The 16,825-nt window shown below is 39.2% G+C and overlaps 1 protein-coding gene across 1 annotated transcript in view; it reads left to right on the top strand.

The window, feature by feature from the left end:
- Window positions 1-2,367: 2,367 nt before the first annotated feature.
- Window positions 2,368-16,825, top strand: part of LOC124859759 (kielin cysteine rich BMP regulator) — a 33,803-nt gene continuing 19,345 nt past the window's right edge. Inside the window, exons 1-19 of the mRNA XM_047352602.1 lie at window positions 2,368-3,020; window positions 3,960-4,486; window positions 5,130-5,202; window positions 5,532-5,836; window positions 5,916-6,090; window positions 8,348-8,430; window positions 8,515-8,608; window positions 8,688-8,767; window positions 8,867-8,952; window positions 9,114-9,204; window positions 9,821-9,920; window positions 10,008-10,093; window positions 11,348-11,441; window positions 11,540-11,689; window positions 11,757-11,863; window positions 11,936-12,029; window positions 12,106-12,279; window positions 12,364-12,446; window positions 12,741-12,834. Coding sequence (XP_047208558.1) covers window positions 2,915-3,020; window positions 3,960-4,486; window positions 5,130-5,202; window positions 5,532-5,836; window positions 5,916-6,090; window positions 8,348-8,430; window positions 8,515-8,608; window positions 8,688-8,767; window positions 8,867-8,952; window positions 9,114-9,204; window positions 9,821-9,920; window positions 10,008-10,093; window positions 11,348-11,441; window positions 11,540-11,689; window positions 11,757-11,863; window positions 11,936-12,029; window positions 12,106-12,279; window positions 12,364-12,446; window positions 12,741-12,834 — 2,602 coding nt within the window. The 5' untranslated portion in view covers window positions 2,368-2,914. The remainder of the gene's footprint in view (window positions 3,021-3,959; window positions 4,487-5,129; window positions 5,203-5,531; window positions 5,837-5,915; window positions 6,091-8,347; window positions 8,431-8,514; window positions 8,609-8,687; window positions 8,768-8,866; window positions 8,953-9,113; window positions 9,205-9,820; window positions 9,921-10,007; window positions 10,094-11,347; window positions 11,442-11,539; window positions 11,690-11,756; window positions 11,864-11,935; window positions 12,030-12,105; window positions 12,280-12,363; window positions 12,447-12,740; window positions 12,835-16,825) is intronic.

Raw genomic sequence — 16,825 nt, 5'->3', positions numbered from 1 at the left:
ACATATCTTTAGGAATCCTGTGATAAATGCCTGTTGTCTGGCTCCATAGAAGTGTTTTGGTCATTAGAGGCTTGTAGGAGGGGAAAACTCAAGTGTCTGGAGAATTTAAGTTTGCCAGAGGGGGAAAAAGGTTGAACGTTGACTTCTGTGTGTCTTATTTCTATACGAGGATTTCCTAGATTGGTCTATTTTCATGTTATATCAACAATTTTTGGTGATTGCGTCAAACGAGTGAAAAAGAGATGCATATCGATTTACTGTGACCACACATGACCACTGGATGTCAGCAGAGATGTTGCTAAAAGATGTGAGATGGTATGAATGACAGCCATTTTTAGTGCCTTGCAAAAGTATTCATACCTCTTGAATTTATTCACATTTTGTCACATTAAGTCACAAACTTTAATCTACTTTATCGTAATTACACAGTGGTGACAGTGGTAAGGGTTTGTCCTGTAACCGGTTTAAACCCTCACTCTGTCTGTCTGAGTCCTTGTGTCCTTGGGCAAGACACTTCTGCTGATTGTGGTCAGAGGGTTCGGTGGCGCCATATGTACGGCAGTCTCTCTTCTGTCAGTCTGCCCCTGTGGCTACAATGTAGCTTACCACCATCAGTGTGTGAATGCGTGTATGAATAGGTGGCTGACTGATTGTAGTGTAAAGTGCGTAGGGGTCCTTGGACTTGATAAAGTGCTATACAAGTATAGGTCATTTGCCATTTAATTTGATAGATCAACACAAATGGTGAATAATTGTGAAATGGGCAGTTAAAAATGCATTACTGTAAAAGTCCAGCTGTTCTGTGAAGTCCTCAGAGGACTGCTAGAGAACATTAGTAAAAAACAACACCATGAAGACCAAGGAACACACCTGACAGTTTAGGTATAAAAATGTGGTGAAGTTTAAAGCAGAGTTATTTTAGAAAATATTATCTCAATCCTTGAACATCCCATGGAAAACTTCCATTTATCATCTAAAAAAATGGAAAGACTATGGAATATCTCCAAGCCAACAAAGATATCACTGCCCACCCAAATGACAAGGCATTAATCAGAGAGGTAGCCAAAAGGGTAATGGTAACTCTGGAGGAACTACAACAGTCCACAGTTCAGGTAGTTTTTGCAAACTCTCTATTTGTTGTGCACTCTAAAACTGGCTTTTATGGAAGGGTGACAAGAAGAAATCCACTGTTGACAGAAAGCCACAAGAAGTCCCATTTACAGTTTAACAAAAACCATGTATGTGGCAGAAAGTGATCTAATCAGTGTAGACCAGAATTGAGGTTTTCATGAAAAATGTTGTGTTGTGGAAAACTAACATAGCACTCCTTTAAATGTGCTTTTACTCCTGCTCCTTCAAATACCTGCATGTTCCTCTTCTGAAATGACCTTTAACAGCAATGAATAGGCTCTGGATTTATTAACCAAAATGGATAAAGTGTGAAATCACACAAGCTTTATTTAAAACATGTACTGTGCTTTGGAAAATGCATACATCTCACAATTTGTCACATAACAGCCACAAGACTCACGAGACCAACACAAAGTTGCACAGACATGGTTTTCATAATTGTTTATAATTTAAAATCTGAAAAGAGATGTATGCATTTACATTCAGCCTATTTTATTTTAGTACCCATACGTAAAATCCATTGCCATGCCATAGGGAGACGTCTCTTCAGTAGGGTCAGGAAAGCTAGTCAGAGTTGATGGCAAAATGGAGGGAGCTACACAGGGAGCCTTGGTATATTGTAGATTCTACTGTAAGGAACTTCCCATGCTACATTATCTGTACTCTCTGCCTCTTTATTTAAATTCTCAATCAGCCCCCATGGCCTGGAAGCATTAAGATCTTAAAAGGATGTATATTGAAAAACATACACCCTCTGGAGCCCATTGAGGGGGGTTATTACAGATAAAGAGGTATGAGTCACAGATTAGGTTTTGTTGGTATGTGGAATAATAGTGGGAAGATCTCATATCAAAATTAACCATCTTGTATGGATCTCCTGCAGTGAATGTTGTGAGAAAATAATCAGACAACACAGCAATGACTGAACCTCTAGTCTAGCGAAGCCAAAAGGAAACACCTGGGTGTTTTAAACATACTATCCTCACACCATACCTAATCAAGACATATGGTGTCTTTACCACCATATGTCGTTTTTTGTGCTGAAAGTGCTGCTTGATGCTCTAATTTAACATCAGGAAGACCTGAGAGAATTTATGTGAAGACAGAGAAGGGTGGGGTTCAGTGAACAGTGGGATGCACTTTTGTAAAAGCAGTGAAATGTGGCTGTGTTTATCTCCGCCCTCTGTCTTTTCTCTGCCTATGCACACATTCACTCAACATGTCCTTAGCAGTTCCAGCTTGGCTCCCCTCCAGGGTCCAGACCAGATTTTAGCTGATTTCCATAACTGGGGTCTTATAGGAAATCAACACCACTGAATAGTGGCGACTGGAGTTGTTTTTCCCCCTAGCAAAAAAAAAAAAGAAAAGAAGAGAAAACAAAGGAAAAAAAGGGAAGAAAAAAATTGTACCGAGAGACATCCCTGTTTGAGAGAAGCATAGAGAAGAGTTGGTGACCTCCCGCAGACTAAGCACCTGAACTTTTGATGTAAATGCCTGAATTTGAACCCCCGTTTATTAGATTCATTTTACTGATTAAATTTACTGCAAATGGTAAAGCAGACGCCCTGAGGGGATTCAGAGTGTAAGATTGCAGAGAAGTGACGCCCTGTGTGTATCCAGATGTTTCATGTTTCCCCCCTGCGCGCTCTGTGGAGACGTCAGACCGCCGCGGAGGAGCGCTGAGGACTGCGAGCTTGCAGTCTGTAGCATCAGATCGGATTAAACGCACCACAATCTTCATATAAACTGTTTGGACTTTGATCCATGTTCTTGGTTCTGAAGAATGGGGAGCAGCAAACTGAGAAGAGTGCTGCTTCTGCTCCACTTGCATTTGCTGTGGTTGTTTGCGATGTCTATGCACGGACACTCTGCCCCGAAACGGGAGAATGGTGAGATTTCTGCGATACTGCATGGGTCAGAACCAGATAGCAACACTTCATTTTATCTAAGTCAATTCATATTTGACCATTTACCAGAGGAAACTTGTAAGTTGAATACATGAGGTGTTTAAATAGAAACTTTAACATCTGAAAATAAGTTAAACTAAAGTGGTCTCTGCAAACCTATGTAATGCATGTTGTAATAATTAAGCATGCACAGCAGATTCATCAAAAGAGGATAATCTTAATTTATATAAAAAATGAATTATTGCGATATGTATTTTTATACATAGAATGTTTATATGCAATCATCATTTCCAATATTGCTGTTAAGGTCAACATCTATTAAATTACTAAAATTTTATAGTAAGACATGCACTAATGGGCCATTAAATATCACTACAGTCGCACCTCAGTCAATAAGGAAATCATCATAATGTCAATTTATTTCAATGATTCCATTCGAAAAGTGAAACTCATCTTTGCGGAGATTAATTGCAAACATATAGATTTATATAAACTATTTCTGTACATTTTAATGAACAGGACTTACAAGAAATAAAAATCCCAAATTTACTTTATCAGAGAATTTGAATATTATATGAGACCAGTTGAAATGGACTTTTAATAAAAAAATGCTATTTTTCCACCGGGAAGACTGCTGATTTGACAGCTGTCAGGATTTTATGGTCCAAAACGTGTTAATCTGCTACTATGTTGGAAGCAGATGTATGTATTGTATGTAGTATATCAGGTTTCTTAAGTAGGAACAATTTTTGACCGGTTTCCTACATATGCTTCAGACATACTGATCAAACTGATAGCATCATGATGACGTCTGTGAAGCAACCATGAGTAAATGACTGACACTCACTAACATCCATGATTCAGGACTCTACCCTGATGCTGCATTGATTCATGTTTTATTCTCTCCTTTCTCCTTTTTAGCAATTGACCTTCTAGCAGCTCTAAACCTATCTCAGCAGAGAAGTGGTGTTTCCAGACTACACAGTCCAAACGGCATGATTTATAAAATACGTCCCACAGCAGCTTACCTGATCCTCCCTCAGGAATACTCCAGCTTTTTGCACTCCAACTTTCAGGGCAGCATTGGAGTGCATTTGGTTGGACGTCAGGCATCAGGATCCAGTGCTACCCTCTTTTCTCTCTCCTCAGTGTCCTCACCTATCCTCCAAATCATCTCCTCCTCCATCAATAAGTCCTTGCATTTGGACTGCCACTCTGCTGAAGAATCACTTGCCAGCTTTCATTTTCCGATGAGAAATCCTGTCTCTGGGGGTGAATGGGCACAGCTGGCCGTGAGCCTGGAGCCAGACAGATTGGTGTTTTATGCTGATTGCCAAGAAGCGTTTGTTGTAGAAATAAAAAATGAAAAGAGGATCAACTTGGACATTCCACATGATGTTGTCATTGCTCTTGGGAGCACACCAGCAATAAAAGGCAGCAAATTTAATGTGAGTTTCATGTACATGAATTAAAGAGCCTGTCAAAAATATTTCTTTTGAACCTTGTCACAGTTTTGTCCATCACAATCATACACTTCAGTGATTTTCTTTGGAATATTATGTGATAAAGCAATACAACGTAGAGGGTGTTACTTAGATTTAGGTCTGGGCTTTGACTGGGCCATTCTAAGACACAGATATGTATTGATCTAAAAAATTATGTTGTACCTCTGGCTTTATGCTTAGTGTCATTGTCCAGTTCCTAGGTCAATCTCCTCCTCAGCCTCAAGACTTTTGCAGGCTTGTTACAGGTTTTCTTCTAGAAATGCCCTGTATGTCACTTCATAGCAGCCAGCTTCCTTATGCCTGCTAAAGACAAAATATTCCCACAGCAAAAGGCTGCCACCACCACGGGCCACCATGTGTCACCGTGGGTATTTAGTGTTAAGGGTGCGCAGTGCTCCTCATGTCTGCTGTATCCCCTACATGACATGTAGCCAACCTCTCATCGCTTTCTTTCAACAATGGCTCCCTTATTTGCACCCTTCCAAAAAGGCCAGTATTGTAGATCTCACAATTAATAGTTGTCCTGTTAAAACACTCTCCTACCTGAGCCGTGGAACATTATCAATTTGTTTCTGTTTCTATGCAGGGATATCTAAGGATGGCCAAACTATCATTGAAAGCATATGTGAGGCGTCCGTGGAGCTGTGACAACATTACAGGTGAAAAATATAAAAATCCAGAATGTATATCTGTTTCCAAGATTTGGTTGCCTCTGGCTGCTGTGGGTCCTCCTGTTTGTTTTTTATACCTTTATTTTTTTCTCTCACTTGTTCAGCCTGTTAATTTGCTCTACTTGTGTTGTCGTGTCAGGATTATAACGAGAGAATCCCAGAACAGCTTGTTTGTTATTCCTCAGTGTGGGTCTTCATTTCATGATCTCCAGGATGTTTGTTTAGTATCCAGAGTTCTCCTACTGTTCATTTAAAAAAATTATTCAGCAATTTGTTGGTTTCTTACTATCCCACAAACGGCCCGTTTCCTCTTCTAGATAACCTGCCTCTGTCTCATTACCAAGACACACATGGTCCAAATTTCCCAGCTGACCCCAGTCAAATGTTCCACCATGATGCTTCACCCAGTAAACAAGAAACTAACCACAGGCCACAGGAGCAAACCGACTATTATCCCAGGGACATCCATGGAGACCAACAGCAGAGAATTGCAGAGCTGGGGCCTCCAGAATCTCCTCATGGGATAAAATCCGTCTCTCAGAAGCAGACAACCGACAGGATGGAGAAGCTAGAAAAGAGACTGGAGGAGTTGGCTCATATGCTGGGCATGGTCAAAGCTCAGGTGATGATTGCAGCCAAAATATTTTCCTTCTATAAAAATATTAAACCTAATACAATTTTCTCTTTCTGGTCTGTAAAAGAATATGGATCTACAATCCCGTGTGAAATACCTGGAAGGTTGTGAGTGCGTGAGGCGACAATGCGTATGGGAGGGCCGTGAAGTGGAGGAGGGCCAGCACTGGGAGACCGACCCCAACACTGTGTGTTTGTGTTCATCTGGAAAGGTCACGTGCCAATCCAGCAGCAGAAATAAAGGTGACTCAAATTTGTTCATCTCAGTCTTGGTTTTCTTTATTTATCATTTTCTGCCAAAGATACACATTAAACTTTTTATTTTTATTTTAGTCTTAGCAGTGCTGATTAAAACTGCTGTTGAGTTGCAAATTTAGAGGATTGTCCCTTTACCATACACCTATATCTCTGTTAGAATGGAAGCACGTGTTTCGCCTTGACCTTTTGACCCCAAAACCATGTTCCATCACTCCTAATGTCCTCAATCCAAGGAGACTCAAACACCTGACATAGTTATTCAATTTCTTTTTGCCCACTGCATTAAATAGCTACACTTAGGTCAATGGATTTATTAATCACACTGGCTTGCTCTCAGACCAACACAGTATTTGGTATGCAACTAAAATCCTATTAATCCAGTCATTTTCTGACTAATCAAAAAATTTTACCGGGCAAAACATGTATGATGTATTGCCCTGCTTCAGTCTGTTATTTTGCAAGAGATTGATTGAATAGTGGAAATCAAACATTTTGGCATTGTCCCCAACATGTTTTAACACAGCATAAATTATTATTGAATAAATTATATGAGCTATTTAAATTAACATTAAAGCAACTTAAAGCATGCTTCACATGCTTTTATCACTGTTGAAATATTTTTTTAAAAGTTCCTTTTTAGGATTTGGAATAGAAAAATGAAACCTTAAACTTTACTATACAGTTCACTTAGACGTGCCAGCTTTGCCTCTTTACATATTTAACACTGCAGCAAAAATTGTTTGATCAACGTTTAAGCTGTATGAAAACTGGGGCTCTCACACACCATGCATACCACACATGCAGTCATATTCAATGAATTAGAATGTGACGCTTGTTCATCAGAAAGTACCTATTGAAAATAATAATAATAATAATAATAATGTAACTCTAAATATTCCTTTTCCAGCTGTGCTATTATGTGGAGATTTGGATCTGGGTGGGAGATGACCATGGTTCTATGGAGTTAAAAGGCCTCTCGGTCACTATCTCTTACCCTTCATCTTTTTGCTAAATTTCCTCCTTCTAGAGGACTCGAGTGGCACCAAACTGATAAGACACACAGACTCACACTCACATTTCCTTTGATCTCATGCATGCTCCTGTTGAGAAAATGTCTGTTGGCTACAGGCACAGTAGGGAGCCCCACTAACCCATGTCTCACTCTGTTATTACTGCCTGCTCAAATACACAAACACATTGTTTCTATCCTCTGGAGGGCTTTCATTAAAGTCATTAACTGCTGAAATGTCCATGCTGAGTGAAATGAGTTGATGAGGGTATGGTGCTGCAGTATGTTCCTTAAAAAGATTGATTTTCTCAACCCCCTTATTAGAGTCTTATCAATTTATAGGTATCCTCTAGAAATGTTTCCTTGGGCCTGTTTCACCTATAGCAAATCTACAGTATTTAAATGCTAAGAGTCCTTTACATCCTGTCTCTAGTGGCTAACTTTATGCTTGTACCTGAAGACTGTTGCCAACAATGTGGAGGTGACTCAGAAAAAAAATGGAAACAGAAATGCATCCAGAGAGCAACAAAAATAACACACTTTTTTTATAATGTGGTTTTTATTTTATAACAAGCTGAAGTTTTAGTTCTGCTGAAACATATTTGTAGTGAAAAGTGCATATAGAAGCATGTTTTTTCAACTTAATGAAATGTACTAAATGATGGTTTACTGGTTTAAGAGTCAGTAGGTTTAATCCCATCGTTCTGCCCCCTGTTTTCTGATTCTCTAAAACATAAACATTGCAAAACCATCTATAGAGCCTTGAAAAAGTACTCAACTCTGTTTAGTTTGATGGCACTCAATAAACTCAAGTGCAACCAAATGCCTCAAGAAGTTACCTAAATAGGAAAGGACCTACATATTTGTAAAAACATACATCAGTGTCCTTCAATGCCATAATAGTTTGTTAATTTATATAAGTCTATCACTTAAAATCCCAGCAAAATATATTAAAGTTATCAGTTTTAACATCAAATAATGCAAAAATGTTAAAGTTAATGATACAACTGACATACTATAATAATACTGTGCACATAATTACTAATAATATAGCATTTAAAAAATATATTACTATTACAAAACAACATTTTTGTCATGTCAGAAAACATCCTTTCGCTGACTGGAATGAAAGACGCCACTTTAATCCCAGGACCAGAATAATTTTGAATGATTATTTTTATCAAACCTAATGCTTGGGAGCAGAAGAGCCATAACCTAAAGGTTTCCTTGCAGGTTGTACCCATTCTGGTGTCGGGTATGACCATGGAGCCAAATGGAGGTCAGCAGAGAATGCCTGTGATGTGTGCTCCTGTTTGGTGAGGTTAAAACAACTGCCTGGAGTAAGCTTGTTTTCAGTCTTTCGCTTTTTCTTTAGTAATTCTATTTCTTTGTGGGATCAGGAGGGTCACGTTTGCTGTGAGAGGGAGCAGTGCAGCACCCTTTGTAAATACCCTGCTGCTCCTCCCCTTAACACCTGTTGTCCAGTTTGTCAAGGTGGGTTTCTCCGTTTACCTGTAGCTGTAAACTGAGAAAGGAGGGTCCATGTGTGTCTGTGTGCATATGTGTCATGTAGGCTGTGGTGTAAATGGACATGACTTCCCTAATGGAGCTGTGATTCCTACTGATGACCCCTGTCAGGAGTGTACATGTGAGGTACGTTTATCAGTATTCATGAACTGTGTTTTTTTTTTTTAAATGAATCTATTAAATGAGCATCATGATCTCAAGGTATATGTGTTCTTTACCTGCTAGAATGGAAATGTGGTGTGTTCACCACTTCGATGCCCTACCTTCTCTTGTCGCAGCCCTGCGCATCATCCTGGTGAATGTTGCCCTAGGTAACAAGCATTTAAAATCTCATGCACATTACTTAAATCTGATTTCAGTATTAGTTCATCTATTGATTTTAAATGTTCAGGTAAATAGGCTTGTGACAATTTTTCAACAATTTCTTTATTTTTATTTTTATACCTAAGCGTGGATGTTGTATAATTTGTAGATGTGAAGAGTGTGAATTTGAGTCAGAGGTCTATGTGAATGGTCAGAAGTTCCCATCTGTGTCCAACCCCTGCCTCCTCTGCCACTGCTCAGTGAGTAGAAAGAGATTTTTTTTTTGCTATGTGATGCTTATGAAGTTGGATAAACACTTTTTCCAAAAACCGAAGTGAGCAGTGATTTTTCCACAATACAACATCTCACCTTCAGGTAGAAACCAGAGTCTCAGTCACTGTTTAAACTTTGCTAGAAAGCTAAATAAAAGAGGAGATAATATATTTTTATCTGTTTTAATGATTAGGGTAAAAAATGTTATTAGCCCTCTAAATGTATTTCTAAACTTATTTAATTCTTAATTTATTGTAAATCCTAGTTAGACTGGAGTGATGGTTAGTGAATGTTTTATTCTTTATATTATTGCTTTATTATCAGTATTGGCAGCAGCAAGAAACTACAAACACTCAAAATAGTTTTCTATGCAGTGATTTCCAATACTTTAATTCATCCTTAAAGTTCTGTGTGACGGCAGAGAGGACAAAGCATTTCAAACTGTTTTTGAGTTAAATACTTTCTATATGTTAATATCTTTTAATATAACTTTTTGTTTAACTTTATTAACATTTTTTTTAACTAAATTAACTTTATTATAGATTACAGATATATCTGACAACATGCTGCAGCAATTGATCCTATTTCAAATCTGTCCCTTAGGAAGGTGAGGTGTCTTGTGAGCGAATGGAGGCCTCTTGTCCCACACCACACTGCAGTCATCCAGCTAAGAAGAAAGGAGAGTGCTGTCCCACATGCAAAAGTCAGTATTAAAAAATGTTTTTGTCATATTTCTTCTTTTTTGGTTTGTAAGCGTTGTCTTTTTATGGTTTAAACTCTGTTCCTGCAGAGTGTGAGTTTGACAGAAGGGTGTATGCTGATGGAACAGTGTTTGTCCCCGCTGGGAGTGGACCCTGCCTGCAGTGCAGGTGTAAGGCAAGTCTGTACAGTATCCACCACAACACAGGGGAAAACACAGTTTTGAATTTTATACAAAATATGTCATCTAAGACAGACTTTTTACAACTGTTTTCATGTGTATTCCCTTAAAAATGATACTCATATTTGATTTATTATATATGTATGAATGCAGTTAAAAACATTTAAGTAACACTTTTTAGTTAGAGTATAATTTTATGTCAGTTAAACTTCTGGAATATTGATCTGGTCAGTTCAGTTGTAGAGGGGGTTGTTCATCATTGTCAGTTGTTTGGTGTTAATGAAACTAACAGGTGCACTAAAGGGGCAACAGTGAAATGACCCAAAAACAGGAATGATTTTGCAAATAGAGGCCACAGATAGTTTTCCCTCCTAATTTTTTTTACTGCTTTTCAGTACTTTTGCATTTGACCAGGGTCAGTGTCAATACTGGTAGCGTGAGGCGATACCTGGACCCTACAGAGGTTGCATAGGCAGTCCAACTTCACCAGGATGGCACGTTGATACGTGTGATTGCCCGAACGTTTGCTGTGTCTCTCAAAACAGCCTCAAGAGAATGGAGGAGATTCTAGAAGATAGGAAGGTACTCTATGAGAGTTGGACAGGGCCGTTGGAGATCCTTAACCCATCAGCAGGACTGGCATCTGCTCCTTTGTGCAAGGAAGAACAGGATGAGTACTGCCAAAGTCCTATCTCCACTGGCATGAATGTCTCTGACCAGACCAGTAGAAACAGACTTCATGAGGGTGGCCTGAGGGCCCGGCGTCCTCTAGTGGGCCCTGTGCTTATTGCCCAGCACCGTGGAGTTCGACTAGCATTTGCCAGAGAACACAGGAATTGTCAGATTTGGCGCTGGCACCCTGTTCTTTCATAAATGATAGCAGGTTCACTCTGAGCTCATGTGACAGATGTGAAAAGGTCTGAAGAAGCTACGATAAACGTTGTGCTATATATTGAGTCTGTATGTATAATTTAGACCCTGTGTGGATTAGAGAAAATTCACACCAAGCTCAAACCTCTGAATCCAGCATAAAAAGAAATACATCATTAAAAGACCCTAATTCATATGACATTAATGCTGATGATGAATGGGTGTGAACCTCTGACAGGAAATTGAGAAATATTTTTCAGATTTTCACACTATGGTTCAAAGCACACTTTTATTCAAAGTATCTGATATATAAAATGGCTGCCACAATGCGTATACCATATAAAACAAGACGTACACTAATTTTATGTGTTTTTTTGTAGGCCGGGAACGTAGTTTGCTCTAAAGAAAAATGCCCTCCTGTACAGTGTTCCAAACCTGTCATTGATCCTCATCTTTGTTGTCCAGTCTGCAAGGGTAATTATGCACAAGCACACAGTCTCACACACACACACACACAAAGCCACAGCTCATCAGTACAAAGCCTGTATGACAACACTTCCTCCTTGTTGCAGCATGTGTGCTGGAGGGGGTAGAATATGAAAACGGTTCCAGTTGGCAACCAGAGGGTCCCTGTTCCAGTTGCACCTGCGTCAATGGGGAGACTTTATGTACACACATGCAGTGCCCACCCACTGAGTGTTTGCATCCAAGCAAGATCACAGGTAAGACTTTGCATGTTAGTGATAGTTTACTTTTGATGCATGCATGTACAACATTTCCTTCTCTCAGGTTCCTGCTGCAAAATTTGTGATAGCTGCACTTACAACCATCGAGTTTACAGCAATGGACAGAGATTTACAACCCCCGACCAGCCCTGCCACATATGTACTTGTTTGGTTAGTGTTTAACCACAGAACAGAACAATTTGTACCTTTACTTCTGCTGACACATTTTCTGCATCTCCTCAGCATGGCAGCATTCACTGTGAGAGACGAACATGTCCTCCACTAAATTGCACCAATTCCTACACCCCTCCTGGAGAGTGCTGTCCTAAATGTCCAGGTATTCATTCTTAGATTGTGGTTAATGTTAAAAGAGCCTGATCTGCAGCTGTTTCTCTTTTTTTTTTAATCGCCAGACTGCTCCTTTGAAAACCGTGTGTTTATAAATGGAGAGGCTTTTCCTAACCCTGTGAGTGTGTGTGAGGAGTGTACGTGTAAAAACGGAAGGATTGACTGTCATCAAATGCACTGCCCTTATCCTCGATGTAATGCCCCTCTACCTGGGACATGCTGCCAGAATAACTGCAATGGTAAGAAAAATATAATATTGTTTTTATCAAAAAAATAAATAAATAAAACCTATAAGATTTCATCCAGTTTCTTCTATTTCCTAGGCTGCAGCTACGCTGGGAAAGAGTATCCCAATGGACAGGACTTTCCCCATCCAACAGACCAATGCAGGACATGCAGCTGCATAGTAAAAATCAACACACACATACACATGTAGTGTTTTCATATCCTTATAGGGACCTTCCATTGACTTCTATTCATTGCTATAGCCTAACCCTGACCCTTACCTAAACTTACCTAAACTCAATTCATATCTTAGTCCTAAACTTAACCATTAACCCAGATTTCCCCTGGTGTGGACCAGACAAAATGTCCACACAATGTTGGTGTCCCTTCAGGGATGGATCCACACAATGTTACATATACACGCACGCATGCACACACACAAACTTAGAACCATGCTTTCTATTTTGTGTTTCAGAATGGGAATGTCCAATGTCTAATGAGGAGGTGTTCACCTCTACAATGCTCCAGTCCTAATATCATCCCTGGACACTGCTGCCCCCAGTGTCCCGGTAAGGATGTGGAACAAACAGAGTTCTTACCACAGAACAGACATTTTTACTTAGAAAAGCTTGAAAGCTTAAACTCTGTTATATTTCATACGCTGTAGTGATTGGAGAAAATGGTAAAGTTGGGTAGAAGTTAAAGAAGCGAGGTCAAGATGTTTTGGAAATGTTCTAAGAAAAGATACATTGGAGAGAAGATGTTGGAGATGGAGCTGCTGGGCAGAAGGAAAAGAGGTAGACCTCAGAGAAGATTTATGGATGTAGTGAAGGTGGACATGGAGATGGTTGGTTTAAACAGTTGCAGAGGCGAAGGATAGGGTTAAATGGAGGCAAGTAATCTGCTGTTGCAACCCCTGATGGAAGCAGCTGAAAGAAGAACAAATTATAGTTGTAGATACATTGCAAAGAAGAACTGCTGACAATGCATCAGTAATGATACATTCATACAATCATCAGCCACCACATTTGAGCGCCTGCCTACTATTGCTGTCAAAGAATATTTAAATAAACATGTGTTCCAGCATATTTAGAGCAAGATTTGAGGACCTACAGTAACTTCTACAATTATAGACACCCCTAGGAAAGATAGGTGAAGAAAAAAAAAATTATCTTCTCTTGCGTTGTCTCACACTGCTAAAAATCATATATATGTTTTACATATATTCACATATATTTGATGAGGAACAAATTCCACATTGAGAAGTTATTGTTTTTAACAAAATCATCAGTGTTATGGTTACTGACACCCTTAACAAGTCCTATAAAATACTTGCAGCTGAAGCAAGTCACAAAATGTAATTAGCGATACAGTACGTGTGACATGCCTCAGAGGCCATTTCTTTCGTTCAAAGAAATCATTCTATTCAAGTGAGGCAGATGTTTCTTCATTTTTAGATTTTTAGGAAGAAAAACAGACCTCCAAAGCTCATTGTTGGAGAACTGCAGCAAACATCTTGGGGGTTACTAACTCTTTGCACTATCTAATAGATACTATTCTCTCCTACCACCAGAAATGTAAACATGTGGAGTTAGCAAAACTCTGCTGGGAATTTAGTTTTCCATAAGGATGCATATGTGGAAAAGCACCTCATTCCCTCTGTTAAGCTCGGTGGAGGATCTGTAATGCTATGGGCCTGTTTTTCTCCCAAAGGTCCTAGGAACTTTGATAGAGTTGTTGGACAGGATAATGATCCAAAACACTCAGCCAAATTAATACAAAAGATTCAACAACAGCAACCGTCACCTAACTATGCCAATCTCTAGACCTAATCTCTATAGAAAACCTGTGGGGTGGACTCAAGAAATAAAGGCATAATAGAGAAGCCAGGAGATTATGAAAAGAGGAACGGTCCAAGATCCCTCTGTTCTGTATGCTCCAACCTTGATATGTTATAAGTGAGAAGTGCTGCCCTACTAAAAAAAGAGGTTGTATAAAATACAAACAGCAGGTGTTGTCAATAGGTGTTATTGAAAACACATATGGATTATTCCTTTAGCTGGCATCATTTAGTCTTTTAATTACATTTCTCATCACTTTTATACAGATGAGATTCAACTCTACATGTCTTTTAAGTCTCATCAGCTGGATAGGTTGTCCACCCAGTCCAATGTCTATCCCAGATTATTGATTAGCTCTCCAGCAATTACCTTGTTTTAAACACTAAAAAGACTGAATTCATAATTATAGCTCCTCCTGAACTATGTACAAAAATCAGTCAGACTCTTGCTTCTTTTTTTCCAACTCCTAAGTCCAGTATTCAAAATTTTGGTGTAATGTTTGGCTCCTCTCAGGGCTTTGACTCACATATAAAATCTTTGTCTCGTTCCTGTTTCTTTCATTTAAGGAGTATTTCTAAACTGCGACATATGGTCTCTTTAGCTGAACTGGAAAGAATATTCCACCCATTTGTACCATCGCGTTTAGAGTATTGTAATGCCCTGTTTATTGGTATGTAGAAATCATCCCTTTTATGCCTCCAAGCCATACAAAATGGTGCGGCCAGACCTCTCGGATACTCTAGCAAGCGAGCTCACATTACCCCCGTTTTATACTCTTCACATTGGCTACCAATAGATTTTAAAGTTTGTTTTAAAATTCTCATGCTAACATTCAAAGCACTAAGCCCGGCCCCAGATTACTTATCTGATCTGCGCACAAAATATACTGCTGCTCGCCGTCTTCGTTCAGAGGTTCAACATTTTCTAGTTGTCCTGTGCACCAGACTGAAGACCAAGGGGAACCGAGCTTTCCAGTCTGCGACACCAAGGCTGTGGAATAGTCTCCCTCTACAGATACGTTTAGTTGACTCTGCGGACTCTTTTAAAAAGCAGTTAAAAACGTTCCTGCTTAAACAGACTTTCTGTTGAATGTTTACTTTTATTGTATGTTCCATTGTATAATTTTTTTTAATCTTATTTATGGAACTTATTTTATTGGTTTTCTGTACAGCCCTTTGTGACCGCTGTCATCTGGACAAAGCCAGCAGCACTGTGCTTGCAATGTTCTTTGATTTCTCCAGTGCATTTAACACAATTCAACCTGATTTGCTTTGTCAGAAACTCCTGAAGACTCAGGTGGAGGCCTCAACAATCTCCTGGATCAAAGACTACCTGACAAACAGACCACAGTTTTTGAGACTGAAAGGTTATGAGTCTAACCAGGTAGTCAGCAGCACAGGAGCACCACAGGGGACTGTACTCTCACCATTCCTTTTCACTCTGTACACCTCAGACTTCCAGTACAAGACAGACTCTTGTCATCTGCAGAAATACTCGGATGATTCTGCAGTCGTGGGGTTGATCAGAGATGGACAAGAAGCTGAGTACAGGAAGGTGGTGGACCGCTTTGTGGCATGTTGTGAAAACAATCATCTCATCTTGAACGTAAATAAAACAAAGGAGATGATTGTAGATTTGAAAAGAAACAGGAATAAGTCAAAAGCTTTTTCCATCATGGGAGAAGAGGTGGAGGTGGTGGAGGAGTATAAATACCTCGCTGTTCACCTGGACAACAGACTGGAGTGGAGATGCAACTGTGAAGCCGTCTACAAGAAGGGACAGAGCAGACTGTACTTCTTGAGGAAGTTTAGGACCTTTGGTGTTTGCAGCAAGATGCTGCATATCTTCTATAAGTCTGTTGTGGAGAGTGTGATCTCTTCTACCATCATCTGCTGGAGAAGCAGCATCAGAGCCAGGTACTTAAAAAAGCTCAACAAGCTGATAAAAAGGCTGGCTCTGTTCTGGGGACTCCTCTGGAACCTCTGGAGATCATTGTGCAAAGACGGATTCTTCATAAAATGAAGAACATTATGGAGGACCCTGAGCATCTTCTTCATGAGACTGTCCTACAACAACAGAGTGTCTTCAGTCAGAGGCTTCTTCAGATGTGCTGGGAGGCAGAGCGCTACAGGAGATCCTTCCTTCGCCCAGCCATCAGCATCTACAACGGCTCTTTGAAGAAACCCTCATAATGAGCTACAACAACATTTAATTTCCCTTTGGGATTAATAAAGTATTTTTGAATTAAATTAAATTGAATTGAATTGAATTGATGGTTTTATCTGAGAAAGGCACTTAACATATAAACTTTACTTACTGTACTTACTTATATTGTTCAAAAATAACTATTTCCTAATATGGCATTTTTCCTTGCATAATAAATGTAATAAAATTAAAGGTTCAATGAATTTATTTTAAAGGGGTTTTATAAATCCTCACCAGGGTAGCTTATAATTGTAGAAGAAAGCTTACTGTACACTCAAGACCACATTAAAACATGAAAAAGACATTTGCTTTGGAATGACACCATTTAGACGAACATTTGTAAAACCTTTGCACAATAATTTACACACCAAGTGGATTTGTCTTTGTGGCTCATCTGTTTGCATAAATTATTACGTTTTTGCTTTGAGAAAATGTATAATTTAATTGTATCTCAATTTTCTTTTTTTTTTTTTGGTTTATCATCCATATTGTAATTCACAACAAGCACATATAT

This window comes from Girardinichthys multiradiatus, chromosome 2 (assembly GCF_021462225.1).
Source record: "Girardinichthys multiradiatus isolate DD_20200921_A chromosome 2, DD_fGirMul_XY1, whole genome shotgun sequence".
Taxonomy (NCBI): domain Eukaryota; kingdom Metazoa; phylum Chordata; class Actinopteri; order Cyprinodontiformes; family Goodeidae; genus Girardinichthys; species Girardinichthys multiradiatus.
The sequence above is the reverse complement of the archived record's forward strand: the minus strand, read 5'-3'. Positions and strand labels throughout refer to the sequence as shown.